The sequence below is a fragment of the Peromyscus leucopus genome, chromosome 6 (assembly GCF_004664715.2).
Source record: "Peromyscus leucopus breed LL Stock chromosome 6, UCI_PerLeu_2.1, whole genome shotgun sequence".
NCBI classification, from domain to species: domain Eukaryota; kingdom Metazoa; phylum Chordata; class Mammalia; order Rodentia; family Cricetidae; genus Peromyscus; species Peromyscus leucopus.
In genome coordinates this window covers 128,579,209-128,592,723 of record NC_051068.1, presented here as the reverse complement: position 1 = coordinate 128,592,723, position 13,515 = coordinate 128,579,209, and the positions used below count along the sequence as shown (strand labels likewise).

Genomic DNA, 13,515 nt, shown 5'->3' with positions numbered 1-13,515 from the left:
GTATATATTGTATATACTTATTGGATAGTTTTTCTTGTATTAGTTATAAGCTTTCTTTAATTTTAGACAAAAAGAGAGGAAATGTGGTGGTATTGCTTTCCCCAAAATATTGTGTACCTTAATAAACTTATCAAGAATAAACTAAGTTTATATTCTCCTAATTTGTATGTTGAAAACCTAATCCCTAAGGTTATAGTGGGTGATACAAGACATTGGCAGATGATTGGCTTAGAGGGAGAAGCCTTCTCTACCTACATATGTACCATAGAAACACCGAGAGACTTGTGCTTGCTGATTCCTTCATGAGAAGTCACAGTGACAAATGTATGTGAAGCCACCACTGCCAGGTCAGCCTTGATGGTTGCCAAGCCGTGAGGAATAAGGCATGGTGGCATACAAGCTCTCCATTTTACGATCCTCTGTTGCAACACTTCTGAAATAAGACAGGGCAGAAACATACGGTTGTAGAAATGACAGTGTTGTGTGCGAGGCCAACTACTGATGTCTATGTATTTTTTTCATTAGGGTAAGCAACGCTAATTAGAGATGTAAATACAAATGAAATGAGTGATTGATGAGGCTAAGCTGAATAAGGCTTTCCAGATGATAGAAGGAGAATTGAGAACATCTTTCATGGCAAGAATGCCGACATCTGTTAGCCTCCAGGATGGCTCTCTGCATGTCCACTCTCCAGCTGGAATTTCAGCCTGAGCAGAAAGTGCTGGAGAATTTACATTCTAAGGACTGCACTTTGTCATGTTGTAATTTCGAGAAAAATAGGAAACATTAAGAAACAAACAAACATTAAGAGGAATGATCAGAAAGATAGGCATGTAGGCTCCACGGGGGTCTTTGTGAGATTTGTCACAGGAGATTGTGAGCTGTTGGTGGCTCCTGCTGCTGACAGGTAGAAGAAGAAAGTCTAAGAACTTGCGATTGGATTGGAGATAATGCTGAGTTTTGCCCAAGCAATGATGACAGAAACCTGGCTGGAGTGGAGTCCGTGGGGATAAGGAGAAAGAAATAATGGGGGGTGGGGTGGGGCAGTAGCTTTGCATTTGATGACACGAGGAGTGGTGTCCGGCCATAAATTAAAATGAATTTCACTCTCTTGACACATGCTGGTCCAAATGAAGACTCCAGATCATGTTTACCAAATATTTATTATAGTTCACAGGGCCAGAAAACAGTTGTATCATAAGATCTAGTATTTAATGTTACCTCTTCTGTGAAACTCCTCCTGCCTCCCAGATGGTTGGTTGATCATTATTCTCTGTCCCCAATGCTTCATACACACATTTGCAGAGCTGTTTTGTGTTGGAATCATTTATTTATACATGGATCCCTCTGATTCCACACTGAGAGTCCCTCTTTCCACATCAGCCCAGTGTCATACAGTGTGGATTCTGCACTGTGGTGATGGAGGGAATGGATGAGACTCACATTTTAAGTCAGTCTAAGTGACACAGGGCAACACAGATGGGAAACTGACTGACAGAGTGTTATGGATGACAGGTAAGTGTGGTGTCCTCATTCACCTTTTCCAAGATAAAAATCTTGTGACTTGGGGAAACAGGGAGGCCTATTTTTCAAATGTAGCCTTGTGTTGTCTTTTTCAATATAAAACCAAGGCAAGAAGCTGCCACCCAACTAATCTTGGCTTTACATTACCAAGTTCACAATTGTCCTCTTCTCTTTGTGACATTTGTCCACCCCAACTCACCATACATAATAATGGAGAATCTAGATGAAGACATGGAAATCTGGAATTTGGCTCATACAAACTTTATAGACTTCTGTGTTTTCCAAATGCCTCAGCATTTAAACTAACATGTCTGTAACTTCACTTTAAAAAGACAATTGATTGGAAATGTGATGCTGCTGTATGAAGATACTTTTCTAAGGTGATTGTTTTTCTATGTTAATTTGAACATTGAATGTGACTTTTTCTTGCATGTGATTTTGTTAGGTATACAAAATTTTCTCTAATAAAACATAGTTATTAAATTTATGGAATCCTTTCTGAACTAAAAGCCAAACTGCTCCAAAGAAAGGCCTTTCCAGGGCCTCAGGGATGACTTAATGGTTAAAAATACTATCTACTCTTGCAGAAGACCTCGAGTTTCAGTTCCAAGCCCCCATAGAACTTCAGTTTCAGGGGACCCAATGCCCTCTTCTGGCCTCTGTGGGTACCAAGTGATGTATATAGTGCATAGATACATGCAGGTAAAACACACATACACACACTTACACGTACACACAAAACTTTTCTAACACTATGTTCATTCTGTCTGTTTACATATCTATATCTATCACTCTATCTATCATCTATCTATCTATCTATCTATCTATCTATCTATCTATCTATCTATCTATCTATCTATCATCCATCTATTCTCTGCCATTTATTAACTATATATTTTTGAAATTAAAATGTAAGTCTTTATAAGATGTTAACTTTAGAATTCCTATCAGTTTTGTTTTCAAGTTTATATCACATAAAATGTAACATTAGGATGAAGTGCTCAATGTATTTATTTGATGAGCAGTCAAAGAATTCATATGTAGAAAGCAGTAAGAGTAAGCATATAGGTATCATTGAATCTTTTTCTCCAAGTATGGTTTATAAAATTGTTACTAAATGATAGAAACGCAAATGTGTAGTGACTTTCTGTGTTTTTCTACTGAACAGCCACGTGCCTTGGGGATGCTGTAAATAGCTAAATATTAACATACGTGGACATTTTGGAAGTGTGTGTATCTTCTAGCAAGAAGGGCTACTATCCTCATCTCTTAACCTCACTGAAGAAATGGAAATTCGACCTCTTTCATTATTTCATGTGACACACGAACTGTCTCCATATGTCCTTTAGAAAGAGGTATGATGACTGACTTGTCAAGATCTAATTTAAGATGAATTATGAGACTTTCAGGAGACAAGGAGTGACAAAACAAAATAGTGACTAACAGCTTTTATTCATGTCAATTCATGTCACCACATTTACTGATTATAATCGTGGAAATTGAAGGCACTTCGCCAAGAGAAGCCATTGTTTTCCCTCATTCATAGCCAGGCCACTTAACACTCCCTCATTCCTCTGTTCCCTCCTTCCTTCCCGTCTCTCTGTCCCAGTCCCACCCTCACTTCCTCTGTCTTCCTGCCCTCTTCAGCTCGTCACTCTTCACTCTTTAGTCTTAAGATGAACTTGCATTAGAGAAGCAGTTGCTTTTGTCTTGATGTTTATAGCCCATCTGCCAGTCCACCAAATCACCTTTGATTGTCTCTGAGTGAATGAATGATTGCCACAAGAACATTCCAAGTTCTGAGAGACGTTAAGTCCATTTTCAGTCTGTTTGTCAGGGTTCTAGAGTAACAGAACTGATAGAATTAGTCTATCTGTCTGTCTGTTGGTCTCTCTGTCTAAAGGGGTTTTATTAGAGTGGCTTACAGGCTGTGGTCCAGCTAGTTCAACTATGGCTGTCCAACAGAAAGCCCAAGAATCCTTAGTTGTTAGGTCCACAATGCTGGGCATCTTAGTTGGTTTTCAGGCTCTAATGCCAGAGCAGGAGTGGGCTTGCTGGTGAGAGTGAGGGCGAGCAGGCAAAGAGCAAGCTTCCCTCCTTTATGTCCTGTGTATAGGATGCCAGCAGAAGGTGTGGTCCAGAGTAAACGTGGATTTCCCACCTCAAAAGATCTAGATTAAAAGTAGGTCTTTCCATCTCAAAAGATCTGGATTAAGGGAAATTGGTGTGTGTGAGGGTGGATACTGGGAAGAGGGGAGGTAGGTGGGATCTAGGAGAAGTGGAGTGAGGGGAAACTGTGGTTGGGATGTATTATAAGAGAGAAGAATCTATTTTCAATTAAGAAAAAAATCCCTTGGATTGGGGGATCCTTGATCTGGAGGAGGTGGGAATGGGGGGTGGGCTGGGGGGAGGGGGGGCGGGAGGGGGAGAACAGGGGAATCTGTGGCTATTATGTTGAACTGAATGGTGTTGTAAAATAATAAAAAAAAGAAAAAAGAAAAAAATCCCTCACAAGTGTATTCAGCTGCTTGGGTTTTAGTTAATTCCAGATGTAGTCATGTTGACAACCAAGAATAGCCATCATATAGTCTAACTTTTAAAAGAATTTCCAATATATTGGCAGAGTGTTTCTGAAATGATGCCGGTCTGGGAATGAGTTCATAATGACAACAGAACAGTTACAGGAGGCCTTGTGTTAGTTATATGCAAACTAGAAACCTTTGTTACCACATTGCAATAATTGAATTGTGAGAAACAAGAATTTTTGAGCACACACACTGCTTCATCTTGTAACTTAGATATATACATTTCCAGAAAAAAAGACCCCACTCAAAATATAATGAAAACACAAACTCAGTCTTCTTTCTTGACACGATTTCAAGGCATTAGACTGAAGATGTCCCAAACACAAGCCAGTTGTCTAACCAACAGGAAAGACATATTTCCAGAAATAAATTTGATTCCAATTTTTAAAAAGTCTGCTTTTCTCCACGTCAGTACTGACAGCAGGTGCTGCCTTCTGATTAATTAAGTCACAAGATGTTCCTAATGCTAAAATCTCAGCAAAGGAAAGAAAAACAGAAACTGTAGTTTGTGTGGTTGCAATTTCTTCTATTTATTTATTTGAAATTCCCCAGAATACCACATGTGCTGCTTGCAAGCTTGTCTTCCAGACCACCGAAGGCAGTGGGACTTTTTTGTGTATGAATTTTGTTTTGTAAAGGATAACAGCGTGAAACAGTTTCAAGTCTCCACCAATCATTTCTTAAGGAGACTATTAAAAAAGAGCTATTGACCCCATTTTTGCCAGGTGACTCGTCAACTGTGTCACAGGGAGGTGGGTTTCTAGGCAACCACTGTCTACATCAATGAAGCTACTTAGAAAGCTATTCAGGCGTTCCATGGCCCTATTAGGTGTTTTAGAACAATCAGAAAACCTTTTGTTCTTTATTGTTACCTTGTTACAGTCTTCAAAGATAACTTATTTGACAAGTTATTTGTCTAAGTTAAATCCCCACAATCTCTTAGGAATTCACTGGGCCTGCTGTACTTGTTTAAACACAATTCTGAGCTGCAGGAAGTGTGTCTTGGTTAGTGTGAAGTTAACATTTTTTTTTTTTTTTTTTTTTTTTTTAGTGTAAAAAGGTCAAAATTAATGAAGCTAGCAAATCCCCAGTTCCACCAAGTAACTCTCCCTCATGCTTTTAGTAATCCACTTGAAAGGAAGGAGATAAGCACTTGGGTGGACCCCATGTCCTCATGTGGCTCTCCCAACTTGGAATATGTGAGTTCATCAACCTCTTTAGCCAAGCAGCCTCTCAGCTCCTGTGAAGGAGGCTTATAATGTCCTCATCATTGCACTGGAATGTGGGTGAAGAAGTCATGTTATCTCATCTGTTAGTTCATGTTTCTTATTGATGTAAAATACCTACTTCATTAAGAACTAAACATCCCCAATACAAATGCCCCCAAATGAACTTACCTGTTGGTTTTTTTTTTTTTAAACAGAGCAGGCCCATGAAGTGATACAGTCCTTGTAGTATATTTTTAAACCCCTTTCCACATGCTCCAGACTGCTGAGTGGTGGTTTGTGAGATAAACAAACCAGAGTCCTTAGACTACAGAGATTATGAATGTCAGATATATGAATAACCTAGAGTTTGGTTTGTCAGTTACTGAAATAGAGATTATATTTTCAAAGCTCAAATATTGGCAATTTAATTCAACTGGTTTAACAATTTTTTTGAGCCAGAGTCTCACTATGTAGACCACTCTGGCCTTGAACTCACAGAGATCTATCTGCCTCTGCCTATGGAGTGCAAGGAGTAAAGGCGTGCGCGACCATGCCCACTTGCTTTAAAATGTCTTATATCTCATAACTTTAGGAAAAATTTGCTGCAGTGAATATGCCTGTGTTACTTAGTGATCACCACTTTGACTCACCCGAACTAAGATTTATGGGGTTTCTGAACCTTTCCTGGCATTTGAATTCTTCCAAGTTTTGTATAAAAGATGTTGAATCTCTGTTATATGTAGAAGCAGCTGCCCCTGCTGTGATCATGGTTCACGATTCACCTGGACTCTTTTCACTCCAGAAGAAGTAGTCTTTAGCATTCATTAGTCAGGCTTCGGTCACCAGCATATTAATTTAAGTAATTTTGACTATGGAGGTATGTTTTTGGACTGTCCTGTTATCTGGCTATAACTCTTCTCTATATCTCTCAATAGGGAATTAATATGCTCATTCCATACATGCATGGAACCATGTTTTGCATGACTTCTAAATAAAAGTGACATCTGTGGGATTTACATCACATTCATATTTTGAGGAAAAAACATAAATGTATTCCCCCACATTGCATATAGTATGTCTTTAAGCCTCAGACCTCATGAGAGCTTTGGAAAATGAAAGAATAGCTTGTAATCTATAGATGCATACACAAATAAATTTATATATGGGTGTATAAATAGGATATATATCTAGATGCTTGTATCTTTTCCTGTTCTGAGGCTATTGGGGAGTAACCTACATTGGAGAGATTTGCAATCCACATGTGGCTCTAACACTCCATTTAGTAGACAGTCTATTTCTAGCAACCTGAAATGATAATGGTGTTTTATACCTTAGATTATTTTAAAGCATTGTGAAAGCCACGGCATTGATGTCTGGTGAGTGTCCTTATAAGAACTTAAAGCTCACTAGAAACTTGCAGGTAAACAGGAAGCTGCATCACCTGTTTTTCCAGCAACTGCCTTGCCTGGCACTTCTAGCTTATCTAAGGGATGGAAATTACAGTCCTCCATGTGAAGTTATGAGATGTCTCAGAGAGATAAGGGGAATCTAGAGCTCCAGGTTACATATTAAATGAGGCTATGAGTTATATGGAGCATGGAACCCAGGTAAATTGTAAACTGAGTGACAGGGTGGAGATTTTGGTTGGGGGCTGTTGTTTATATGGTTATTTCACTGGGGGCTGTTGTTTATATGGGAATTTTTTTTCCCAAGACAGGGTTTCTCTGTGTAGCTTTGGAGCCTGTCCTGGAACTCGCTCTGCAGCCCAGGCTAGCCTCGAACTCACAGAGATCTGCCTGCCTCCACCTCCGAGTGCTGGGATTAAAGGCGTGCGCCACCACCACCTGGCCTTTATATGGGAATTTGACTAGAGGCTGTTGTCTTTATGGGGATTTCACTGGGGCTGTTAATAACAGGTGATCAGCAAGATGGTACCTCCCTCAAGTTCCCAGCCAATGAGGAAGAGGGAGCAGAGAATTATGATTAGCACTTTATCAGAGCTAGTGCCCAACAATGCAGTATGTTAAAATAAAATCCCCTGGTTAGACTACTGAGTCTCCAGAGCTCTTACTGTGAAGTGAGGATCTCAATTCTGACAACATAAAACAAAAAATGGGTGTTAGGCCAGTGGGTCTGTCGCTGAGAAGGATGAGTATTTTGTTCTTGGAGCAGGTGATTCTTCTAGAGGGTGGCATGGACCCTGTTTGTTGTGTGTCCAGACTCCTTTGGTTTGCTTGCCAGTTTAGTATATGGCTCCTAAATACTTTCTTAGGAAGGTCAGATAAAGGATGTCTGTCTGGTACTTGGATATCTTAGATGAACTATTCTTTGAACTGTGTCCTTTTGCTATCCTTTCTTACGTTTCTCTTGCTAGCTGAAGTGAGTTTTTATTTCCTGCTGTGTGCAGGCAGTTTTGGTGTGCAGGTGTTGTGAGCGGCTGTATTCTTCGTGGTGTGTCCCAGGCTTGGTGTTTGCAGCTTCCGTTTCCATTTTATAATTGAATTCAGGACAAATGTCCAAAGGGCAAACAAAACAAAGCAGAGGAAAATCAGAGATGTGAGTATTACTTTTCATGGGAGGAAAGTTTGGTGGTGTTTCTCCAGAACTGCAGTGATACCCATGTTTCTCAGTAGCCTATTAAACCAGGAAGGGTCTTTTCCATGATTTGATGTTTTGTTTGACCCTTTACACAGTTCCAATTTATCTTTAATTTTTTAAATAAGTATTTTATTTGTGTGTGTGTGTGTGTGTGTGTGTGAATAGGCATCTGCGCGTGAATTCAGTACCCAAGGAGGACAGAAGAGGGTACCAGATCCTTTGAAGCTGGAGTTAGAGATGGTTGTGAGACATCCATTTGGGTCCAGCCCCAACATTGCAGTTCAGTTGGTTGTGACCACAGATAGGCAGACATAGGCAGAGGGCTTAAGTCACTCTTGTGGAATGGCGTCATTTACATATTGTAGTATTCACAGACCAGGTTTTGTTTAGAAAGCAAGATGTGTAAAAGAAATTTTATTTAGATTCTCTGAAGGGTGTGCATACTCTCCACTGCTTTATACCCATATTTCTTAAGAAACCAGGTGAGCCTCTACAGGCATTTGGATTGTCAGGTTGCATGACTGTTGGATTTTATCCCCAGGCTTTTCTCCAAAAGCAGTGTCACTTCATGTAAAAACTCTAAAGAATGATATGTCTCTAAAAAGTTCTTTTTAGACAAATGTCGTGCATATTGTCAGACCTTTAGGGAATCATAACAGATCCAGTGTGGAGCCCTTGAGAGCCATAGCATCCAAGTTCTCCTACCGTGTTGGTATGCAGTGCAGGAGAGACGTGAGACAATGGAGGAACAGGCCTAAGCTGCCATGTTCTCTTAAACTAAAAGTTTAAAATGAATCAAATACATATTTTAATTGATAAACTGACTTTATATTCACCTATTGGAAACAGTACAACATATTTTACATCAGATTATGAAATATGGATGTTTTACTAAAGACAGGAAGGGCGTTTTCCAGTCTTTAAAGTAAGTACATTTCAGAGGATCTTAAGGCAATACCATTTATCCATATTCATATCTATTGAAATACTGTACACCCACACACTTCAATAAATAGTTAGAAACCTGACCTCTTTTTTTTTTAAATCATTTCTGGATTTCAAAAACAAAAACCATTTTTATTGAAAAGATTAAATAGGTAACTTTCAGCTGTGTTACAAAGCTAAGCATAATGGGTAAATTAACAATTATTCAGTAATTTGATCAATATCATTGATTGATTTTGATAGTTCAGTTGCTCAGAGTGTTCAGACTTCACAAATTGGTATACTTCTCTATATATGTGCAGTTTTGTCCTGAATTATCTGAGTAATTCTTAGCTCTCCATTCTACTTTCTAGACATAGCATAAATGTTATGAGAAGATAATTTTTCAGCCAAGTTATGAACCTCAAAGTGACTTTATGTTTGAAATACTCTCTCTCAAATATCAGTGTCTGCACAAAGCACTCGGTACTCTGGCCTGGGCAGTGTTGATCATTAAATGAATTTCTACCCAGCAGGACCTTAGGGCATAACAGGATTTGGAATAAGGTCATTGGGAAAATATTAGGCCATTTGCAGTTAAACCAAGAATGCAGACCAAAAGATTCATCAGCAGAAGTTCCAGCTCTTCCTCATTCCCCCTCCTGTCTCTTCCCTTTCTTAAATCTTTTTTCCTTATCTCCCATTATTCTTTTTTCTTCTCCTCCTTCTCCTTTCTCAATCACAATTTTCTTTCCTTCTTTCTTTGAAAATTTAGGGGCAACAGAAGGAATCCCACAAATGGGTATTGTGGAAAACATAACGCTGAAATGAACAGCTAAAAAATTGTATAGATCAGAAGCTAAATTAACTTCATAAAACTGCTATTCTGAAATTGCAACAATCTTGTACAGTCAGGACTGATAAAATGGAGTAATCAGACATTTCAGATGCCTGTAAATGTAAAATCACCTACTTGAACATTATATGCAATACATCCACACAAAAAAGCAAATACTGTAGCCTTATTTGAACAATACTGAACTCATAAATACTCATGATTTCACTCTGTCCAGGAGCCTAAGGACTATGCTGCTGTAATACAGAAAAACATAGCGGATGCCTCCTCTATTAAAATGTCACTCAAGAAAGTCTCTTCTAACATAAAGGCAAATACGTGTAGCTACTGAGCTATGACTGTCCTTTGTCACACTCTATGGAAAAACACTGGACTCCACGAATTCGGAATCATGACAACACTTAGAACTAATTATTTGGTTCATCTGTATTTTATACCTCAGTTTACCTCACATATACCCTACACACCTTACACAGAGGAGGCATTTTTAACTCTAGGGAAACGGTCACTGTATAATACGCATTCTCCATCTTCTTCTCTCCCCAAACAATGGTTCAGGTGGCCAACACTCCATGGTAGCACCGCTATCTCTAATAAGTAGGTTATTGTGGAGTGCGTTACTTTAAAGCTGCAATACAAAGAAAAAATTCCGTTGTTTGCTCACTAATTCCACAAAGAACATTTTTAGTAGCAAATCACCCAGAAATTCAAATGCCATATTTTTCAAAGCTTACTTTTAATATATCAGTCAAAATGACATAAATTTATTACAGCTACTAAATTTAATAGCATTATGCCACATTATTGCCATTTCATGGGAAGACTATGTATATATGTCCCCTCACTTATGATTCATTTTCCTAATTAAAATAGATTTGTGGTGTCTTTTGGGTCTAAATTTTATTTAGAAAAAAAATCACAATTTTAAAGCCATCCTTCTAGGGCAAACCATGAACTATCTAAAATAATCACTGTGAAAGTTCTTGCACGTGGTTTTGAGAGTAGGTCTTTAGTTAGTGTGTGCAGAAGGTCACTGTAGAAACTTCGGCGTGCTGAAAGTGGCAACTTCATCAGACCTGAAAAATGGCTTTCAAGGCTCAGGTCTTTCTTTGGTCAAAAGCAAGACCATGAGCCTATTCCTGTAATATAATAGTTAGACTAACAGCATTTTCCTTCAAAAATGTATTTTTGTTCTTTAAATAGAAAAAATGTAATATTCACAATCGTTTAGTGGTTAACATATCCCATGATGCCCTCCTTCTGGTGTGTCCATTTGACCACATCTCACATGTGTCTTGTAAGATGCAGGGAAGCATGGTGAGTCTTCAGTTTTGGCATCAGTTTAAATGGAAATGACTACCAAGATTTTTGGTGAAGAATTAGTTACTTCAGGGCAGATCTGTTGTGCACCATTGCACAATATTTGTTAAAATGCATTTTGGAATTTTAAAGAAAATAACATGCATTCCTATCAACCGAATGACAGAAAATCAGATGGAAAATCAGGGTTTCTGTCACACTAACTTACTGATGTCAAAACCAGATTCATCTGAGCACTCACCACCTCACATCTACTTGGTGATAGGACTGCAGGTCCATGTGGAGAAGCTGTCTTAGGACATCAGCTGCAATGGTACAGGAGACCGCTGCATTGCTGGGGTCTCTGACAGGCAGTGCTGTCCTCTAACAGCTCATGCTTTCCCACAGTGCACTAAGATTTAACCTCAGCCTCATCAAGGAGACTGAGATGCTGTGGGCAAAGTTCTCAGGCTTAGTTTATCAGTGTAAATTACTTTTGTTTCCAAATTGCAAGGTTTAGGAAAACATTATGTATTTGTCAGAGACAAAGAGAAGATTATTTTGTGAAGGCACACCCATGCTGAACTTAGAAGGAGAAGCACAGCGAGTTATATTACAAGGCTCATTTCCAAAACCTGGATGTCATGCGAGCAGGGACATCTAGATATGTGTTATATTTTGAAGAAATGATCTGAAGGCAATATTATTTGATTTTTTTTATCAAAAAAGAAAAAAAATGCATCTTTGTAAATGTGGGTTGACTCTTATTGAAATAGGGCACTGAAGCCTTGTATTGCAGCCTTAAAGAATCATGTGTTCACTGCAATATTTGTCATGTAAACTACAGCCGGAAGCCTGGCAGACCACGACTGAATGCTTTTGAAAAGTTGTAGATTACAAACATGAAATCACAATTAATATCCTCTAAAAGTAAGTTCAGAGCTTTCACATCTTAAAAAAGGACAATGTGCAGTGCTTCACAAGGTCGTGTGTCTAATCAAAAGGAGAGGAGAATGAAAGTATTTACACAACCAGCCATTCCAAGGACGGCATCACCCTCGTACGGACAGCCGAGTGTGTCCCGCGCTGCTTCCACCCAGCTGCACCAGGTTGGATCCAGCCATCAGCACTCTCAGAGACTCCTTAAAAGCCTTTCATGGGTCTTTAAATTCATTGTAGGATGGCATTCTTCAGGTAGAATATACTGATGATGGAGGACATTGTCAACACAAGGCTCCAGCAGGAGAAAAGGTCGCAGGCACTCCCTGTGATTCCATACTGGGCTGTGCTTGGAGCTGGAAATGAATGGAGGAGAGTCAGTCAAATATAATTCTCATCTTCTGATATCCTTAACAGTAACCAAATGGTAGTGGGTGTTATGGGGGTGATGTCGGGGGCAGGAAGGGTTAGGCTCTCAGTGCCTATTTGGATTAACCTCTTGAGATCTCCTTTCTCAAGGGCAAAAGATTTAGTCCACCTGGCAGAGCTGTGGTGTGAACTGCAGATGGAACATGCCACACTGGTGTAAAACCAGAGATGAAGGACATCACACTGGACCAGAGAGCTCCTGGACCCAACAAAAGCTACTGACATTCTTACTCCTCTTACATGTACTATAAGTATTTGCATTCATGGACAATGTTCACTTATGCACACATTTTGTGAAGCTTTCATCAATAGGCCAAATGCTACCATTAAATGCTGGAAAAATAAACAAACAAACAAAAATAGATTCTCCTTTCCAAAGACTTTGTTTTGTGTGTGTGTGTGTGTGTGTGTGTGTGTGTGTGTGTGTAAAGACAAACAATTGTAAATATCATTACAATACCGTACAACATTAAGCTTGCATATGCAAATTCTACAAATAAGACTTGTATCATATGAAGCTGCCTAGGCAAGGGAGAGTTGCTATAAAAAAGTTTTATCCAAGGGAATTGCTCTTTGGACGCAGTGAGTAACATCATAACAGTATGAAGAAAGAGACTATCGGCAAAATGCTGGAGGCTCGATATAGATTAGTCTTGCTGGGCTATGAAGTTCAAGGCCTGAAGGAGGTGGGACTGGAATAGTGCCTGCAATGACAAGGGCGCAGCACCACTGAATGTACACATTGGAGATGTCTAGGCTGCATAGACACATTAGAAAACACACGAGCCCTGAAGAGTCACCAGGCTTAGGGCATAGCTGTTGTCTACCAAGCAGGTCTATGCAGCTCCCAGGAAAGATGTTGCTGCTGGCTGTGTGGATCATGCTCTTCTTGAACCTGAGCATCACAACTGCTTGGACTGGCCTGGCACTAATTCTTGATCATCACAATTCAATAGCCAGAACAATATGCCTGCCAGTTTGCTTCTAAGTACCTTCTGCTAATGAAACCTGCATTTCAGGTTTTATGTTTCTGTTGAAATTGAATCCTGTAATAAAAACATACATTTCATCCCTAAGTCTACAGCTCAAACCCAGGAGCAGTTTCCATGGCTCTGAGTTTGAATCACCAGCAGTACAGTTTGAATGAAACCTT

The 13,515-nt window shown here is 39.3% G+C and overlaps 1 protein-coding gene across 2 annotated transcripts in view; it reads right to left on the bottom strand.

Annotated features, from left to right (window-relative positions):
* Positions 1–8,349: 8,349 nt before the first annotated feature.
* The window catches only part of Negr1 (neuronal growth regulator 1), a 738,499-nt gene continuing 733,333 nt past the window's right edge, over positions 8,350–13,515 (bottom strand). For both annotated transcript variants that reach the window (XM_028882947.2, XM_037207286.1), the window contains exon 7: positions 8,350–12,289. In XM_028882947.2, the coding sequence (XP_028738780.1) occupies positions 12,165–12,289 (125 nt within the window). In that variant the 3' untranslated portion in view covers positions 8,350–12,164. The remainder of the gene's footprint in view (positions 12,290–13,515) is intronic.